This window comes from Diuraphis noxia, unplaced genomic scaffold, assembly GCF_037042655.1.
Source record: "Diuraphis noxia isolate RWA-SAM2 unplaced genomic scaffold, SU_Dnox_SAM2 contig0001, whole genome shotgun sequence".
Taxonomy (NCBI): Eukaryota; Metazoa; Arthropoda; class Insecta; order Hemiptera; family Aphididae; genus Diuraphis; species Diuraphis noxia.
Genome location: NW_028301711.1, coordinates 95,345,651 through 95,366,424, shown reverse-complemented (window position 1 = coordinate 95,366,424; position 20,774 = coordinate 95,345,651). Strand labels below are relative to the sequence as shown.

Below are 20,774 nucleotides of genomic sequence, written 5' to 3'. Positions count from 1 at the left end.
AATTACAGGAGTCAGCATGAATTGAGGATTTTGTGTATACTGAACTGCAATGGGTAGGAAATAAGTTGACAGATTCTTGCTCTGAGGAACTAAGCATACCATTCAAGGAAAGAGATTTGGGGACAGTATTATCAGAGCGACTTCTACGAATAAAATCCCAGAATTTGTTAGAATCCTTAATTAGAGAGTTCTCTGTTCGCTTTACAAAAGCTCTATGACATTGTCTAGATTTAGCACGAGTTAGAGAGAAAGCTTTGTAATCAAGAGGGTCAAATGAAAACTTAAATATGGCATGAAGTTTATTCTTATGGCGAATTAAATTAATAAGTTCTTTAGTGACCCAAGAAGGGAAATTAGATTTCCTGTAGCTAGCTTTCGGGATAAATTTCAATATTGGTGTATGCAGGGCATCCATAAATAGGTTAACAGATGAATTAACATCATCGGTGAAGGTTGCCTGCCAATCAAAGGAAGCGAGGAAGGAGGATATCCGTGGGTAGTTAGCTTTGTGGAAGTTGTGGTAAGAATGGCTGCTATTAAACTGATTTGGGCATGAAGTACTGTTAAGAGATAAATGCAGATGATATGGATCTAGAGTGACAAATGGGTCAGGTGAACAACTAATGTTAAGTATATCAATGCTGCTGAAAACAAGGTCCAACAGTGAGTCGAACCTATTATAAATAAAGTTTTTTTGGTAAAATCCGTGGTATGCGAAAGTTTCAGGAACACATGGGACACGGATAGGAGAAAGTGAGGAATAATTTAGGCCGTGCATATCATTAGCCCAGTTAATATCAGGCAAATTAAAGTCACCAAGAAAAATATAAGTGTGGTTAGGAAATTGGAGGATAAAGGTCTCAACTGCAGACATATACTGCTCATAAGTTAGAAGAGTAGAATAGGGACGAATATAGGTATGCACCCCCAATTAACATATTTAAAGAACCAATAGTAGCTTGTACAACAACATGTTTGACATTAGAAATAGGTACACTTATTGACTTTGATGAAAAATCTTTTCTAATAGATATGAGGACACCACCATCTCTTAAACAGTTACTAGTAATGTTATTCCTATCACATCTATAAATATTATAATTAGGAAGTCCCAGCTCCAAATCATAGATTAAATAAATTATCCAGGTTTCTGTTAATACAATAAAACATAGTTTACACAAGCAACATTTCAACTAAAATTAAAAAATTTGGTCCGAAAACCACGGCAGTTTTTATAGAAACCTGATATTTCTTCAGCTTTGAGCGTAGAATTAAGGACTCGACCCTTTGACAATTTTATGAAGTCACTTTTCAGATCATTAAGCTTAGAGGTTAAGGTATTCGAGAGCGTACTGGTAGTTGATAAGGATTCATCACGAAAGTTATTAAGGGTCACCATAAGATCGCTGTTAGACGGTGTTGCAACTGAGAATCTACTAAATCCAGGAGAATTTATCTTGGTGTTACTTCTAGTATTAGGGCGTTGAGTAACTGTGGAGTTATTTAACACACCTTTGTTTTGATTAGCAGCACTCATTGTGGTGAAAAGATTATAATATTAGTATAATACAAGTAGAAAAGTTGCCCCTTGAAATAAAATGAACGCAACTTATGATATAGCAAGGTAGTTGACAAAAGAGCAAGAAAAAGAAAATGATAAACTTCTTAACCGGTCGTTTAAGTCTCCACGATTGTCGCCCAGATATCTAAGAAAGCAGTTTTTGGAGTTAACTGATAAAAGCATCTGATAATAAAAAAAAAATGCTCACCGAGTAGCAGTCGAACGACGAGGAGTAATTAGACGAAAAGTCACTAAATAGACAGAATATTTAATCGAAAAATTAATTTAGAAAATGGAGCAAATATGTACATAACACGTTATCACGTTATGTGAATAATATTTAATATTGAAAATATGTATAATAATATAATATTTAAATATTGTAGGCAAGAACTATAGAAACGATTTGATGAGTAGCTATAAATAGATTATATATGACTCTGAAGGAATCTATAGTTTAATGGATACATTTCATTTTCATCCACTGCTAACATAAAATATGTTTTTAACTATAATGTGGTAAATATAGGAATTACCTACTGACATCCGATATGATAAAGCATCTAGGCATTATTATAAATATGAAGGTAGAACGTATAGGTAATTACACTGATAACAGTAATAAGTAATAACCATAGCCACAATTAGTGGGTATTAGCACTCCTAATTTAGCACCTTCGAATAAGATTTGTGTTTATGTATCATAAACTTCTTCTTACAAAAAAAAAAAAAAAAACTTAAGTGAGGATATTCATAGTTTAAGCATCATTAATTTGTTTTATTTAAATTGTGCCCATAGTAATAACAATTTCACATTTCAACTGTAAATTTGATGTATGTAGTATGACGTATATACCTCGCATAATATTGAATTATTAAATTTTTAAAAATGATTTAGTAAATAAGTAGGATTATGGTTATAACTTTTAACTTATTACAAAATATGTAAATGAAATAGTATAAGGACCACATATTACGTTATATTTTTTTATTAGTCTGTAATAATAATTTTAGTATAAAATTGTAACAACCACAGAGGGCTTAATTCCAAGATGTACAAAAACATAATAATTATAGAATTTATTAAAAACCAGTGTGCCTATATAGGGTATATAACTCGCGTTATTTTTTGTTTTGTTAAATGAAGAATAATGAAAACTGAATTAATATAATATAGTTTTGTCCAGTAGTGGGACAAGTTTGTGGGAGCTAAGAAAAGTTTTAAATTTTAGGTATTTTGAGACATTTAATCCCCACAGATGTTCTGTATCATATTTGTAATATATTAGATACCTATACCTATCTATATTATATTAAATATATATTATGTATATATATATATATATATATGTATATATATATATATATATATGTGTGTGTGTGTGTGTGTGTGTGTTATACTAAATTTGTATAATAATAATTGTATACTAACATTTTATAAACAGTGACAAGTGTGACCACTGACCACTAGCCACAAGTTTACAAGTACTGCACTCTCTGTACTATATTATTAAAATCAACTAAATAAGTCTATTTAAATATTATTCGATTTGCCAACCACTATCACTAATTAGAGCTCCGAATACTTTAAAATATAAAAATTATTGTTATTAAAACAAAATGATGACATTTTAAAATTTTAAAATTTAATTATTATTTTTTATTGTGAATACAGGTGATTTATGAAAACTATACCTACCTAAAATCATAAGTGCTGTACCCAGGGCTGGATCTTAACTTTTTAACACCCGAGGAAAATAAAAAAAAAACGCCCCTTTCAGGAAATTACCAGAATTAGTATTATTTTTTTTTATGAAAAATCAAGCAGTCTCAGATAGTAGTGTGAACACCAACCATTTAAAAAAGCCGTTTGCAATATACTGGACCAATAAATTATTTATCACAAATTATTTGAACAATTTTAGCTTGAAAACAAAAAAAAATTAATTTTTATATAATCAAGTAATATTTTTAAATGAACTTCTTAATGGTGTATTTAAAGCTAAAATCTATGGTTAATATTTCTAAGTTTCAGGTTTAGAAAAAATAATATTGGTAATAATAACATTTATAAATTATTTATTATCAAATCTAAATTATTTATTGCTTACTTTTAAGTTTTAACATAAAAAAGCTTTATATAAATAAACAATATTTATACATTTTCAATTTTTGATATTGTTACACTCAAAACTTCATAATTATTACATATTATGTATCTACTTAGGTACAGAAAAATTACAATAAAAGAAAAATATAACTAGGTAAGTACTTAAAATTGAAATAGTGTAATGATTGCCTATAACTTATGTATAAATTAATGTATAATATAATAAAATATATTATTCTACATTTTCCAAATTTACAAAATGTTTAACTTAATATTTAAAACTTTATTTTACTGGCTTTGATTGCAGAAAAATTATCAATAACTGAATCAAAATCAACTGTCTTTGTGATTTCTTTTTCGATTGACAGAAGTGACAAGTTAGTAAGTCTGTTTTGGTTCATCGTGGATCGTAAATACGTTTTTATTAATTTGAGTTTACTAAAACTTCGTTCACGCGGTGCGGTACTACAGGGCAATGTTAGATACAAACGAATAGCTATACAAATATTAAGGAAATAAGGAATATGTCAGTCATTGAATACTCGTGTATTAACTCCAGAATGTTTAATGGAGTTTGATTTTTAAGGTCAGGTAACATACCTTATGCAAGGTTTTTAAAGTTAATTATTTCCGAAATCAAGTCTGAAGGTTTTAAATCGTTGTCATATTTTATGGCTAGGTCAGCAGCAGCTTTAATTAAATAATTTGAATTTTTTTCAACGAGGTCAGCTCCATTTAAAAATCCAAAGTCAGAAGATACTTGATTAAGCTTTTCAAATCTCCAGTTCATATTCATAGTTAATACATCACAAACATTTTTTAAATTAATAATACAAGTTTTTTTTGAAGTCGTATTCCAGTCGTCTGCAGATTCTTCAAGATCCAATAGTTTTACTCGTTTTATTCTTTTTTGAAGAAAAACAGTTGCAATACCCATTTTTTTAGTTGATTCTTCAGCACTTTGAAATAATGTTTCAAGTCTATTATTTCGCAAATAGACGATTTCATTAATTAATCCTTTAATTTGATTTGCAGCTCTATTTATTGTTAATGATTTCGATTGTAGACAAACATTAACGCGATCAATGCTTGAAAGGATTACATTCCAAATAGATAACAAGCAAATAAATTCATCGTCAATAAATAATAATAAACTTTTAGCCAAAAATATTGATTCAGTATTACCATTTTCAATTATATTATTAAGGGCATTTTTTACTAAGGGTAGTTGTGTAAAAACCGCTTTTATAGCTACAAATTTAGAAGACCATCTTGTATCAAAAAATAATTTAAGTGTGAGTTCCAATAATTTTAATTCTTCCCAACGAGAAGGTGAACCCGAAAAAAAATTGAATAGTTGTTAAATCTTGCCAAAAAAGTTTTTCATTTGAACATTTGATGATGCAGCATTGATGACACCAGCCAAATTTAAACTATGAGCAGGTTAACGTAGCCAAACTATTTTTTTCCATAATTTTTTGCTTGCACACCTTTATATTTCCCTGCCATATTTGATCCATTATCGTAAGCTTGGCCTCTACAGTTTTGTATATTTAAATCATCATCAAATAACCGAGTTAATATTTCACTTGCTAAGCCTTTTCCAGTTATTTCATGTGATAAAATAAATCCTAAAAAACTTTCTTCTATACAAACTTTCCCATTAGAAATATGTACATATCGGATAACTTGACTCATTTGTTCCCTTTTGGAAACATCAAGTGTGCAATCAAACATAATAGTAAAATATTTTGCAGACTTGATTCGATTTATTATTTTTTCTCTGACCTTTTTAGATAATAAAGAAATAAATTCATCTTGAATGTGATGAGAAAAATAAGATACAGAGCCATTTCTTATGGGATTCAATATGTTGCCTTAATACTCCATCAGATTTACTTATAAAGCTAATGAGATTTAAAAAAATGTCCCGCTGCTGGATTATCTATTTCTTCAGAATTTCCTCTTAAGGCTAGATTAATATTTGCACAATAAAATCTAATATAATTTTAAAAACATTTCGCCATTTTTCTTGTTCTGATTTTATTTCTTTCTGTAAGGAGTCAATACCACCTCCTTTCATTACTTTATTTTCAACCATTTTCCATTCTAAAAAATGTTTTATGCGGTCTTGAGAATCTTCATGTTCTTTTAAGCGCTCAATTCTTTAGCTTCTGCTTCTTTTTGTTTCGGAAATAGGAACCCGGTGGTCTTTTTGACATGTTGAGCTTTAAAAATAAAAAGATTAAGAAAGGAGTTTAATAAAAAAAACTACAAAAATAGAATAAATGAGACTGCATAAAAAAACTTAAACAAAACAGAGGAGAAAGTACACCTATCAAAAATATCTCAATAAATTCGAATTAATCAAATAAAACAAGTCGATGTATAGGTACATGAGAATGTATGTTTAAATCCAAATGTATGTAAATGCCAAACCTTTATAAAAATAGTTAAACTGTAAATATTTAAGTATAGAAATGTATCATAAAATGTATTATGTATATAATAAATGGAATGGCTGCATAAAATTTGTAACAAATAAATTAAGAAAAATAATGTATACATTTAAACATTTAACAGATGTCTTAGAATTTAAGAAACAAAATAAACAAAGATGTTTCAGTGGGACCCATCTTTATCTTCTTGAAGAATAAATAAAAATAAAAAATAAAATAAATTAAGTTTCTTTTTAAATTATTTTATTATAATATGATTAATATGTAAAACATGATAATTAATAACCGATCTGACTTAAGCTTAACATCGATAGGATAGTATTTTTGTTTTAATTATGTTGTACTTTTGTAGGTACTTTTAAGTTTATCAAGAGAATAAATAGTATTTAAATAGTTAATGCAAATAACAATGTATTTGGAGTATCTGTAAGAATGCTTAATTTTGTTCTTTTTCATTTATCTAGTGGCTATAGTAATATTTATAAAAAAGTTCAGTTTTTAAAAAGGCATTGTTAAATATAAAGACTTTTTTAAACCTACAAATATTTAATTTAATAAGTAATCTAAAACAATTAAATCAGTAGTAAGTAACATTTTATGTTCTACTTAAAAAATAAATAACTGTTAATTAAAAATTACATAACAATGAATTACAATTAATGAAGCCATTTTTAATATTAAATTTTAAATAATTATTTACATAATTCATAAAAAAGATATACCTATATAATTTATTAATATGTATTTATTATATATATTAATATGCAAGAAAACAATGTAATTTACCATACTTCATTATAAGTATCACTGATTGCAATCTACACATCGAAAAATAAAATAAAAATTCCAAAAAAAGGTTGCCCTGCGGTCTGCGACTTAATAAAGTTCCATAACAAATATTAGATATTCACAAATGTTCTTAACAAAAAAACTAATGACTACATGTCTACATACAGATTACTAAAACTAGTAATATTGTTAATTTTGGTTGTACTAACCTGAGCACTGACGTTTTTTAACTGTTGCGGTTTCCAAATTAAAATGGAATTCAGCAAAAATGTATAAAATAAACTGATTTTATAAACTAATAATACAGGCTATATTATTATTAATAACACATTAACACGGACACACGAATCGATGAATCTCAATACAATGATAATGAAATCAAATTCAACAATATTTTAATTTCCCACTTATTTGAACAATTCATATTTTATTTTAGATCTGCAGCGACAGTCAATCCCGCAGACAGTCGCGGACGGGTATTTCCACTGCAATACGTACCTATTTGTCCATTTAAAAATAATATTGTTATTAGGTACTTGTTAAAATTAAAAATTAAAATAATATTATTTTATTCACATATCTATTATTATACATTTCTATTAAAATATTATTTTGTGGTTATGACTTTTGTTTTAAAGTGCATTTTAAAAATTAAATTTTTTAAATTTATAACCTTTAAAATACGCCCAAACGCCCACGAAAATTATACGCTGGGGATAAATCCGCGACTTCCCCCCTAGATCCGGCCCTGGCTGTACCTATCAAGTAAATAATAATATAAATATAAATATTAAATATAAATATAACCTATCAACAAACCTATGATCAATACGGTTGTATCTTCTGTATTATATACTTCAAAAAGATTAATGTGTTTTACAATTTCAGTTGAATTAAAAATTGTAAGAAACAAATTTAAAACATGATTAATGATCGTATCATTGAAAATAACTAGAGCCCTCAAAATACAAAATGTTATTATTTAATAGAAAAAATGTCTTCAGTTTTAATGAATAATAATCAGTTATGCATACAATTGTAAAATGTAAAGCATATCTGATCAGACGTACAGCATTAGGAATCTCTTATATTTTATTTTTCAAATCGCTCAGGCGTACCGTTGCGGCCTTGCATTCTGTAAATTACGTCACTCTATTGAACCGGTTGACCTTCTTACCGAATAATGCATTACAATTGAATGATAATTCATCCAGACAGAAGAGAGTAGTATCTACCTGTATAATGTAGATATAATATGTAGATTACACAACAACAAGGATATAAAAATGAAAACATTCCGGATTAATGGACAAATATATGAGGTAGGGAAGTATTTACTATTTATGTTGTACCTGCCTAATGGATTATATGTGTTAGTGCTCTGTAGATAATTGAGCACTTAACAGCACTTCAGGATTCCACTATTATTATTTAAATATTTTAAAATGTAGGTATTCTTCGTGATTCTTTCAGACCTTAAACCTCATTGTTAATAATTTTACAATAATTTATTTTCAATTGGTAATAAATATGGCATCAGCACCTCCTGTATGGACCAGACTTGTACACAGAGTTTTCATGTTATTAGACAATATTATAAGTACCTAGGTCGTGAAATAGTGCCGCTTGGGATAGACGGAAAAAAGCCCATGGAAAAAAAAGCCCAAAAAAATAAACACACCAAGGAAAAAAAGCTTAGGTACAGAAAAAAGCCAAAAATATAAATATAAACTATTTTATCCTTATAATTTTTTAAGTTTTTTACTTTTTTTAATGACAACGTAGAGTTTTAATTTCATTATATATTTAATATCATATTACACTATACCCAACAAAATATTTATACTATAATTTATTATAGTTATATTTTTACAGTCAACTGACCTGCTGTGATTATTATCATTATTATATGAATATATTATATACCTACCTACTATTTTTGTATTTGAGTATCGGTAATCCGTATATAAAATTGCCTATAAATTTTGTTACACTTTTTTCCTTGGTATGTTTATTTTTTTCCGTTAGGTTTTTTTCTTGTCTTTTTTCCGTGGGCTTTTTTCCTTGAGCTTTTGTTCCGCGATTCGCCGCTTGGATATTCCCTTCAATCAAGCCGTTTAGCCTTGTAATCTAACCACAATATTACCTAATTTATACATTAAATACAAACTGTAAATATTAATAAAAAAAAAAGCGGGTAAGTGGGTATCGCTCTGCTGTACATTAGGGGGTGGGGTGGACTTCTGACTAGGGTAGGTTAAATTTGAATGCAATGATAGGTATCATTGTATACGAAAAACGATTTTGAACGGAGATGGTTTATCTGTCTAGGGTATATTATAGATTATTAAAAATTTTCAAATCTTAGATTTAAAAAGAAAATTTTTTATGAGTTTCTTGCTTAAAATAATTTCCGAATTTTCGTGATTTTTACGTATGTTGTCAAAATTCAAACTTTGAATGCTTAAAAAAAAATTGTGACTATGTATTTCTTTTATTTTGCAACTGCTATTGTTACAATGAGTTAGAAGTCTTGTATTAAATTTTCAATCTTTTCTACCGAACAAATAAATTTTTATAGATATTTATAGAAAAAAAAAAAAACTAAAAAAGTTGAAAAATTAAAATGTCAGTAAACAGCTCAAAACAAATCTTAATATTTTGAAAATATTTTCAAGTACAGAAAATGCCTATATAAACATTCAGTGAAAATTTCAAGCACCTGCGGTCAATTGTTTTAGAGTTACACCAAAATAAAGAAATTGCTAAATGTGAAAATCCAATGTTGTAAAAATTTAAATTTCAAATGTTCATAGAAATTTAATTTGAATTTCCGATGGACATTTATTTGTGATAAAGATTGAAAAACTTGTAAGGAATCTTGTATTAAATTTTCAAATCTTAGAATTAAAAAGAAAAACTTTTATGAATTTCTATCTAAGATAATTTGAACTTTGAATGCTTGTAAAAAAAAAACGTGACTATACATTTCTTTAATTTCTCAACTGCTATTGTAAAAATATGATAAGAGCCTTGTATAAAGTTTTCAAATCTTAGATTTAAAAAGAAAAACTTTTATGAATTTCTATCTAAGATAATTTGAACATTGCCGTAATTTTTATGTATTTAGTCATGTAAAGAACATGCCAATCTAAATAACTGATAAAATTTTCATGTATCTACGACTTATACTTTTTGAATAATAACAAATGTTTAAAATCGTTTCAGGATAAATCGTTATCGTTACGCTATTTCGTAAAAATTTAAAATTCAAACACACTTAAAATTTTTCCTATAATGATGCTTCGAGTTTTCTCTATAGCTACTTGAAGGAAAACTTATGGAAAACTTAGTGTTGTATTTTTAATCCTTAGTTATAAACGCAAACAATTTTATGATTTTTCAACTTCAAACTTACTTGCAAATTTTCGCGTTTTCGACAGATTTCGTAAAATTTTGAACTATAAACGCTTATTAAAAAAAAATTGTGACCTAAAAATACGATTTTTAATTTTTTTTAGCTATAAAAACTAATCACTGTAAATACTTGAAATGTTCACCAAATGTTTATGGTAGTGCTATCTATATACAGTTTAATTTTCAAAAATTTTTGACTTTTTTTGAGTTATTTATAGACCATTGAAATTTTCGACTTTTTTGAGAATTTTTTTTTGAAGTGTCGCGACATGTCGGTAAAAAAATGTTGGACGACCAAAAAAAAACTTGAAAATTTAATACAAGGTTCCTTATGAGTTGTTCTTATTGTAGCTTAATAATTTTTAATAAGCGTTTATAGTTCAAAATTTTACGAAATCTGTCGAAAACGCGAAAATTTGCAAGTAAGTTTGAAGTTGAAAAATCATAAAATTTTTTGCGTTTATAACTAAGGATTAAAAATACAACACTAAGTTTTCTATAAGTTTTCCTTTAAGTAGCTATAGAGAAAACTCGAAGCATCATTATAGGAAAAATTTTAAGTGCGTTTGAATTTTAAATTTTTACGAAATAGCGTACCGATAACGATTTATCCTGAAACGATTTTAAATATTTGTTATTATTCAAAAAGTATAAGTCCTAGATACTTGAAAATTTTATCAGTTATTTAGATTGGCATTTTCTTTACATGATTTAATTTTCAAAATATTTTGACTTTTTTTGAGATATTTATAGACGACTGAAATTTTCAATTTGTCTGAAAATTTTTTTTTGAAGTGTCGATAAAACTTTTTTGGCCCTATCAAAATACTTGAAAATTTAATACAAAGTTTCTTATAAGTTATTATTATAGTGATTAAAAAATTATAAGAATACACAGGCACATTTTTTTTTATTAGTATTTTAAGTTAAAATATTGACTTAATACGTAAAAATTACGGCAGTTTTCAAATTATCTTAGATCGAAATTCATAAAAGTTTTTCTTTTTAATTCTAAGATTTGAGAATTTAATACAAGGCTCATAATATATTTTTACAATAGCAGTTGAAAAATAAAATAAATGTATAGCCACAATTTTTTTTTACATGTATTCAAATTTTAATTTTGACAACATAGGTACGTAAAAATCACGAAAATTCGTAAATTATTTTATTCTAGAAATTCATATAAAATTTTCCTTTTATACCTAAGATTTGAAAATTTAATATAATGCTCCTTACAAGTTTTTCAATATTTATCACAAAAAAAATGTCCACCGGAATTTCAAATTAAATTTTTATTAGAATTTGAATTTCAAATATTGACAAAATTTCGTTAAAACCATGAATATTTGCAAATTATTTTGTAGTTCAAAATTCATAATATTGTTTGTATTTATATCTAAGGTTATAAAATTTAACACCAAGTTTTCCACAACTTTTGCTTCAAATAGCTATAGAGAAAATTTGAAGCGTCATTATAGGAAAAATGTTTTGAGCGTTTGAGTTTTAAATTTTTATTAAATCGCGTAATGATAACGATTTATCCTCAAACCAGGTATTCGTATATAATATAAGGTATTATGAATTATGATAACTACATGATAACTTCACTAATTGATTTACCATGCCTTATGCAAAATGCGTCTTAATTGAAAAATAAAATATTTGTTTCAAAATAGAATATATGACAATATTTAAATATAATATATCCTAGACTGACAAATCATCTCCGTTCAGAATCGTTTTTCGTATAGAATGATACCTATCATTGCATTCAAATTTAATCCCATTCATTACAGTAACCTACTGTACAGCAGAGCGACATCCACGACTTACCCGCTTTTTTTTTTGTTTTTCCATATTAAAAATTCGATTTGGTCGAAAACTGGTTTTGCATAAAAATTCCCGTTTTTCTGTCATTTTTTTTTTTGTTTTTCTCGATTTTTTTGAAAACTGTTGGAAAATGTTTACTTTTGACCTCTATAATGCACCAAGGATATTCACTTTTACATCGGAAACTACCCCCAAAGCTTGAAATTGAAGCATTATTTCGACTAGTTATGCTGTACACAGACACACAAAAAAAAAACACACATCATTGTAAAATCAATACATTCATCACTTCGTTCAGAATCTAAAAGTAGGTCGTAGGTGCTGTAGACAATATAAACTGTATTCATGCCTCGCACGTAATTTGTATGTATATTTTTTAATTTATTAATATGATTGTTCTAATATACCAAGTATTTTTACATTGCTTTTTACAATGTTATTTGTAAATTTAAACACACAAAAATAAAATTCAATTAGAGTATTTGTAGCGAGTTGGTGATTATAACTGTAGACTATAATGTGCATGAATATAGATAAACCTATGAATAATTAAAGTGTTTACAACAATTAGGTATACCATTTGAATCCCAATTGTAATTAACCTATTAGTAATTTCTTAAATAAGACTAAATATTATTTTAGATTAATTTAATTATATATTCACAAACAAGTTTAGTTTCATTTGAACTGTTAACAATAAGCCAAAACATCGTGAATATAATGAAAGTACGTACCTGTTTACAACAGTTAATTTATTTACCTACGAGTATGTTTTCAACATATATTAAATTATATAATAAATATAATATTTAAAATTTAAAAATGCGTGATTTACGTTTAGACTTTAGACACATTACTGAACTAAAATGCATTACGGTTGAGTTTCCAAATAGCATCAAATTCTTATTTTGAAATAAAGATTAGGTAAGAACATAAAATTCCAGTGTTTGAAAGTTATTTAGTGGATGCATAAAGTCTTCTAAATCAGGATTGTTATAAAAAATGAATGCGGCCCGTAAATAATTTTTAAATAACTTTTATTCATTATCTATTTGTTGTTTAACATTTTCGTTTTAACAAAAAGTCTTCATCTATAGTTAGTTACGGCCACATAATATTCAGAAAAAAAATTGTATGCAAACTGGGTTTGTTTCTTTAACCTAACTCCAGCAGAAATTTTTAAGCACACATTTTATGATTAGGCGCTTAACATATTTGTAATTTGTGCAAACGATAGTCGGATTAATGATTTCGAAAAACAATACCTACATAGAACTGTTTTATTTAATAATACAATTGATGATTGACATCACTCATAAAAACAATAATAATTATTGTACATTATGTCATCGTGTAAAAAATATCGTATTAAAACAATGTAGGTATTAATTTTAATTTTTCATTTGGTTGGCTGTCTAATGATAAGGCAATTCGATAATAATTAAAAGTGGCTGCAGCTGCTGTCTGACTGGCTAAGTTCACGAATCACGATAATACAATACAAGACGTCAAGACAATAAAAATATTGTAAAAGATACGTAAAAGGTTATGTACTTTATCGGTAATTAAGTTCGTTATAATACTATATTATGAAGCACTACGCAATATTAATGTGTGGCTGACAATATTTTAAAACGGTTTATTATTATATTCACTTACCAAACATAATATTATTATTGCGAATTCGTATCAATAATACAAAAACTGATTAATAATCAGTAGGTATGTATTTGGCTACTTACCGTTTTACTAAAACCTATCACTATAGTAGTATTATAATAGTACCTATCACTTCTAATTTTCTGAACCATTAAATCACGTTTTTTGTTTTTTTTTCAGTCCGTTAACCGTATTGATGATACAATCTCGTTTTTATTGAGTTCAAATTAGGTAAATAATAATATCGGTAACAGTGCTCAGTGGTTATTTCTTGTGACTTACATTATGACCATGTTCTATTTGGAAGATTTTCTGGAAAGTAAGTTATTGATTTCATATCGAAAACGAGTGTGTGCAACGTAATAATTTTTTGTTCAAGAACTAGAACTTTTACCGCAAGAGATGAAAAATCGCACAGCTGAAATCACGAAACTGGACTTGCAAGTAGAAAGTATGTAGTTATTTATTTTATCATTATTTATTCAACAATTTATTTGACTTTCATTGACAAATTATTAAATTAAAGGAGATTATAGTTTCAGTTTTCACTGTCATTAATAAATATTAATTTTCACTGTGCGTTACTGTTTTATATATTCTTTTTCACCCGCAATTAGAGTAAAATTTTTAATGCCTTCATTGAAATTGTGGAAAATCATCCTTTTCTGCTCAGCTGTAGTAAGAGGCTTTTCTATGCAACTGGTGAATCAGATTAATATGAATGTTTATACTTAGAACATACATTTCTTAATTAAATCATCATCATTTTCATTTTTTATTGTTAAAAATGAGCAACTGCTTTTTGTGTTGTATCAGTAAATATGGTAGGTACATATTGACAGTATCAAAACAAATAAATTGACTGTACTTTATGATAGATTTGATTAAATATAACATACAATATTTTGTAAAGGTATAATAACCCAACTAAATTTTAATGTTTTGTATTGTATTTATCATTACATGTTATTCAGTTGTAGGTAATTTTTATAATTTGTTAAAATTACTATTGTAAAATAGTTGCACACTTTATACTTAAAAATAAATAGGTACCAATGTATTATGGAATCATTCATTTAAAATGTATCTACTTAATACCTTACACAATTTATTAATGCTTACCAAACATTTTACTGTTTTTACATACCTATTGAAATTAATGTTTGAAAATATTGGTGTAACTAATGTTAAATTCAATGTATTTCACTAATTAATTTTTATATTAATTGCATTACAGAGACATTTAACTTCACTGCTTTACTCTTAATTTACTTTACTCTAAGTATTATTCATCTAATATTAACAAAATAAAATATCTAATTTAATATCTATTAGTTCTTATAACTTTTTTTTATTTGTTTCTTTACTTTATTTTTAAATGTACGGTGATTTATTTAATCTTAGGACAATTTTAAATTATTGGTAATTAAGTACATCATGAATTATTGTTATTACTGTAATACAACTAGTAAAATATAGTGCTTAGTAATATATTTTTGTCAAATAAAATTACATATTGAAATCTAATTCACACTTTTAATTCAACAATTACAAATTTAACAGTTCATACAATGTCAAATTTTCACGTAATATCTCCACATTTTGGACTCTAAATTATTTTTTAAATTTTTAATGGATATGGTATTATATCTATCAATTTTTATTAAATTTATAACCAAAGCATATATTGAATTTAAATATTAGTTTGTTAAGCTATAGGTTATTGTAAACCTGGAGTTAAAATGTGTAAAATATAATTTATAAACATTAAAGTAAAGTTTTATTAAAAATACAATCAAGTTCCGGTGAACTATAATTAGGTAGGGGACTTTGGCTATGTAACGATTAATATTGTATACTTGATTTCAGATTCAATGAATTATATAAGAAGTAATGTAGATACTTTATTTTCAATAGCTGACACTATGAATTCAGATGATTTGAAAGATAATTTTAAGACAATCATGAAAGAAGGTGATAAAGCTCTTGAGCTATCTGGTAATTTATTTAACGATTTATTTTGATTATTTTATTTATTTTATTTTATTAAGTTGTTATTTTAGATTCGAAACTTCAGATAGCAGAGAATATGCAAAAACTCTTGTCAAAATACATAAATCGATTGGATCTTGAGTTACAAGGATTTAAAACTGAATTGGAAGCTGATAAAAGTGGAATCACTGAACTTATTGAAAAAAGTAAAAGCTTAATAAATATCATTTCTATCGTGTTTATAACAAATTAATTTTGTAAAAATCTGATTTATATTATTTACCTAAATTAATCAGTTTTTAATTTTATTTAATTCTTAGAAATTTTAGATTCAGATCAAAGCAATACATCTAATCATAAAGAAAATGACTATGAAACTAACAAATATATTTTTGGAGGTAGGTAATTTATGAATTTGAAAAGTCAAGCTACGTACCATTTATGTTTCTGCCAGTTCATGTATTTAATGATTTAATCTTTTTATATATATATATATATTTTTTTTATCAATTATTGTGTAAAAATTTGGATTATTTTAAAAACAATGTTTTATCTATTTATAAATTGAATACAATTTTATGTATGTTATTATCTTGATTTATTCATTACAAAATTTGTAAATTAATGCATTTGTGATATTTTGCTTAAGTTAGTTATATAATCGTTTAGCAATGTAGAATTTTATCTTATTTTTATTCAGTAGATAATCATTAACAATAAAAATAATATGATGGAAACAGTCACATTTAATAATTGTGTGATTTTATTGGAATTAATTGTTGTAATGTGGTTTTTATGCTCTTATGAAAATTATGGATATTATGTATTGTGTTGTTGTTTAATTTTTTTACTTATCCATGTAATACCATTGAAAATCCTTATTTAATTAACAGTATTACTTGTTAGGTACCTAATATTGAAAATGAAGAGTCCTTCACAATTTCGATAACATTAAAATATAATTATTATAAATTCAAAGAATATAATTTAAAAAACATATACAATTAGGTTATGTACTTGTATAATTTATAACTAAAAAAGTTATTGTATTTAATTGTATTGTTATTTTTTTGTTAAATGTTTATATTCTTATAATCAAATGATATATAGTGAAAAAAAAACACAAGTATTTAGTCCATTAAAAAATATATATACTCAATATCTAACTAGTATTATGCTGTTTTATCTTATTTGAAAAATACCATTTGATCTATTGATGCTATAATTATGCCGAATACATATCATTATAACCAACATGAAGCCTACTAGTAAATAATTTATTTATATTTTTCATTATATATCCTAGTCACATAAATAGGAATTAACACATTTCAAACATGAACAGATTACTTATTTTAAATCATTTGTTGATGTCTATATGTACTTGTTTTATATTTTTTTTCTTCACATATAAATATAAAATTCACTTTCCAAGATATCTATGTGTATTTATTAATCAATAAGTATAACATGTAATACTGCAAATAGTTAACTTCATTTAATTAGACCCTTTAAATGTTTTTTGTTTTATTTATTATAACACTGTTTACAGATACTAATTATAGCTAAATGCCTAAACATATTACTTTCTAAATAACTACCTTTTAAATAAATTACACAAATACTTGTTTAGGTTATAAAGTTGGTGTACAACTTGAAAGTTTTTTATTTAAATAAAGTATTTTGGTTAATATAAAATAATTATTACTAAAATACAATAATTAGATATGTAAATAAACCTATATTATTATTTATTACATTAATTTATCTAGTATACTTGCTGTGTTCCTTTTAGAATAGTTCTATATTTAAAAGAAAATAGTATTAAATAAACATCTTTTATTCTGTTATTGTAGAAACAGAAGAAGTCTTAAATAATGTTAGCAGTATCAATCAAAAATCTATTGAGGTAGCTTCAGATGCATCTAGTAGTGAAGAATTAGTATCATATTTTCAACCTGATACTAATCCTGTTAATTCTCAAATGGCTCCATTTCCACTATCTTTTACTATGGGGGCTGATTGCTCGCCAATTTCAGCAGTTGTATCTGAAGCTATTGTTTCTTCTCAAAAGGTATAATTAAAAATTGCTCTAGATAAATGTTTACTATTTATTCTTAGCATAGTGAGAAGTGGTTTATCATTTTAAATAATTTTAATCTATTTTGTTTTTCATTTATTAGCAAATATTCTGGTTTAGTTGAGGAATTAATTATATATTCATGTTGATAGGCAGGTAGTTATTGTTTTTACAAAATTCAAAAATACAATTATAATTCATAACTTATTCATATTTTACAAAACATTAAAAAGCAGATTTTTTATTAAAAATGTATTTTACGTCTATAGAAAATGTTAAGGTAATAGTATTATTAAGGAATGGTATGTACCATGGCACTTTTCTTTATTTTTTTTTTTATATATACAGGGTGTCCCACAGAGATCTGACATTCTGACAAATGAAAACACTTTTGTTCTAATCAATATGTTTAAAAAATTTTTTTTAAATATAATCCATAGACACTTGCGCTACATTTTTAGAATACATTTTTTATTTTTTAATACTGAAAATAAAAAACTTAAAAATTGATAAATTTTTTTTTGAAATATTCAATACATATAGCCAATTTGTAAATTAGATTTTCAGAAAAATTTATATGGTAAAAACACTTATTTAAGTCAAAAGGCTGATTTTTTACAATTTTTTTAAATATCTATATTTTCGTTTAAATTATAGTATTTTATAGTTTTTACATCACAATCATATTAAAATAAATACAATAAAAAAAAATAATTAGATTTTAACATGCACTTATTTAAAAATGTTCTTATAAAATATTTAAAAAAAAAATTTATTATTATTTGAAATTACAAGGTTTCTAACATAAACTAGATCGTAATTTACTTAACGAAAATATTGATATTTAAAAAAATTGTAAACAATCAGCCATTTGACTTAAACAAGTGTTTTTACCATATAAATTTTTCTAAAAATTAGATTTACAAATTGGCTATATCTAATATTCCGAAAAAATTTTTTATCAATTTTTAAGTTTTTTTATTTTCAGTATTAAAAAATGTATTCTAAAAATGTAGCGCCAGTGTCTATGAATTATATTTAAAAGAAATTTTTTTTAAATATTGATTAGAACAAAAGTTATTTCATTTGTCAGAATGTCAGATCTCTATGGGACACACTGTATACCAAGTTATAATATATTCATAGTATATTGGATAGTATGCAAGAAACTTATAATCTACTAGTTATACCTATAATTTTTAAATTTGTATTGTTTTAAAAAAATTTGTTATTGTACGTTTATTTTTTTATGCTAAACTTGAATTTTTAATGAATAACCTATATAAATAAATGATAATTGATATTAAAGTAATTTTCTACTTTTGTGGTTTTCATAATTAATGTGTATGTGAATTTTAAGATTTTCAATATGGTTTTTAAAAATATTAGGTCTTAAAATTTTAATGATAAATTATTCATATTACTTTAAATAAAATGCTGGACTGCAAATTCTTATATGAGTTCTCATAATTGTTCTTAAAATTTGATTATATATCATTGCTATACTCACTATGGTAAGTGAATTGAGACAATTTTCCAAAGATAAGTTTGTCTAATAGAATTTTGTGTTTTCATCCTAAATAATTGTTTAAATATAAATAATTGATGTATTTGTTTCAGATGTCTTGTCGACACAGGTCTGCTAGTTTAATAGCATCATTTGATGCAATTGATTACGATCAAATTACTGACAAATCAGAATTTTTATCAAAAGCATATTTCAATAATAAAGAAATGCCAGAATTCATTAAATCTAGTAATAACCAAACAAACAAAAAAAAAAAGTAATCAGAATTGTATTGACAGTTATAACTTTGATAATTATAATATTGCAATAGCCTTTTTAAAAATGTTAGGCTTAGAAGAGGAATTATATGTAAAGAAATATCTACTGACGAAGAAGAATCAATTGATCCTAATGAGCCTCGATACTGTTTATGTAATCAAGTAGCCTATGGTACAATGGTAGCTTGTGATAATAAAAAAGTAGGAATAATTTTAAAAACATTATTCAAATAAATTTAATTTATAACCAGTGATAAACCAATTTTAAATATGTTTCATATTTTAAATGATTCCTACCTTTTTTTCTAGTGCCCAATTGAATGGTTTCATTATGAATGTGTTGGTATTACAAGATCACCACATGGAAAGTGGTATTGCCCTAAGTGTGTCATTAAACTCAAGAAAAAAAGATGAATATTGTGCACAATCATATAATTGGTATATTATGTTCTACGACAAGTTCATTGCCGTACTAATTAATTAACATATTATGTTTGTTTATATTAATATTTTTTAATGTAATTATTGTTCCCATTCTTGATTGTAGAGATATTTGACTAAAAGCAAAATATACATTTCTGAAATTGAATTTGGTTGTTCATAATTTTTACAACTTTTTACAAAAAATTGACCATGTAATATTATTTAATTAAGAGTTAATTTATAATTTAAGAATAGTTATTTTAGTCCAAGAAGTATTTAATATACCTACCGCACAGTCAAGATCAATCAACTTTGTTGAAGGTGACCAAAAAACACAAAATCATAACACAGAACATGGGTTAGAATGAAAATTAAATTTATCCTTGATTAATGGTCATCAATCTAGTTGCCATACGAATAAATAAATAAATCAATTTAGTAACAAATCACTAAGGGCTATTCTTACAATGTCCGGTTAAGTGTTTATTAACTTTAACCAAACATTCTAGGAACTGCCCTAAATAAACAATGTTTTTAGTCAATTAGGGTGTTTATATTAATAGTACATAATATAATATATATAAGTAAGTCATATTTTATAGGTTATAACTTTATAAATAATTTAGATTTTGTGCGATGAATATATGGATTTTACAATGAAGATGT

The 20,774-nt window shown here is 25.5% G+C and overlaps 1 protein-coding gene and 1 pseudogene across 3 annotated transcripts; one reads left to right on the top strand and one right to left on the bottom strand.

The window, feature by feature from the left end:
- The window catches only part of LOC149062534 (52 kDa repressor of the inhibitor of the protein kinase-like), a 177,648-nt pseudogene that overhangs the window by 40,964 nt on the left and 115,910 nt on the right, over positions 1–20,774 (bottom strand).
- On the top strand, positions 13,469–20,243 carry LOC107167603 (inhibitor of growth protein 3-like). Of its 3 annotated transcripts, none has more exons than XM_089215929.1 (10): positions 13,469–13,891; positions 14,009–14,147; positions 14,208–14,279; positions 15,698–15,802; positions 15,892–16,026; positions 16,141–16,218; positions 17,677–17,894; positions 19,521–19,684; positions 19,757–19,886; positions 19,995–20,243. In XM_089215929.1, the coding sequence occupies exons 2-10, from the start codon at positions 14,114–14,116 to the stop codon at positions 20,097–20,099; spliced, it is 1,041 nt and encodes a 346-aa protein (XP_089072055.1). In that variant the 5' UTR covers positions 13,469–13,891; positions 14,009–14,113; the 3' UTR covers positions 20,100–20,243. The 3 variants fall into 3 exon arrangements, with proteins under 3 accessions (XP_089072055.1, XP_089072053.1, XP_089072054.1); XM_089215927.1 differs by having other exon boundaries at positions 15,698–15,826; positions 15,880–16,026; XM_089215928.1 differs by having other exon boundaries at positions 13,471–13,891; positions 15,698–15,826.

Coding starts and splice junctions, on each gene's coding strand:
- LOC107167603 (XM_089215927.1), top strand. CDS start 14,114: ATGACCATGTTCTATTTGGAAGATTTTCTGGAAA. Junction 14,280..15,697: donor ACTGGACTTGCAAGTAGAAA/GTATGTAGTTAT, acceptor ACTTGATTTCAG/ATTCAATGAATTATATAAGA. Junction 16,219..17,676: donor TAACAAATATATTTTTGGAG/GTAGGTAATTTA, acceptor CTGTTATTGTAG/AAACAGAAGAAGTCTTAAAT.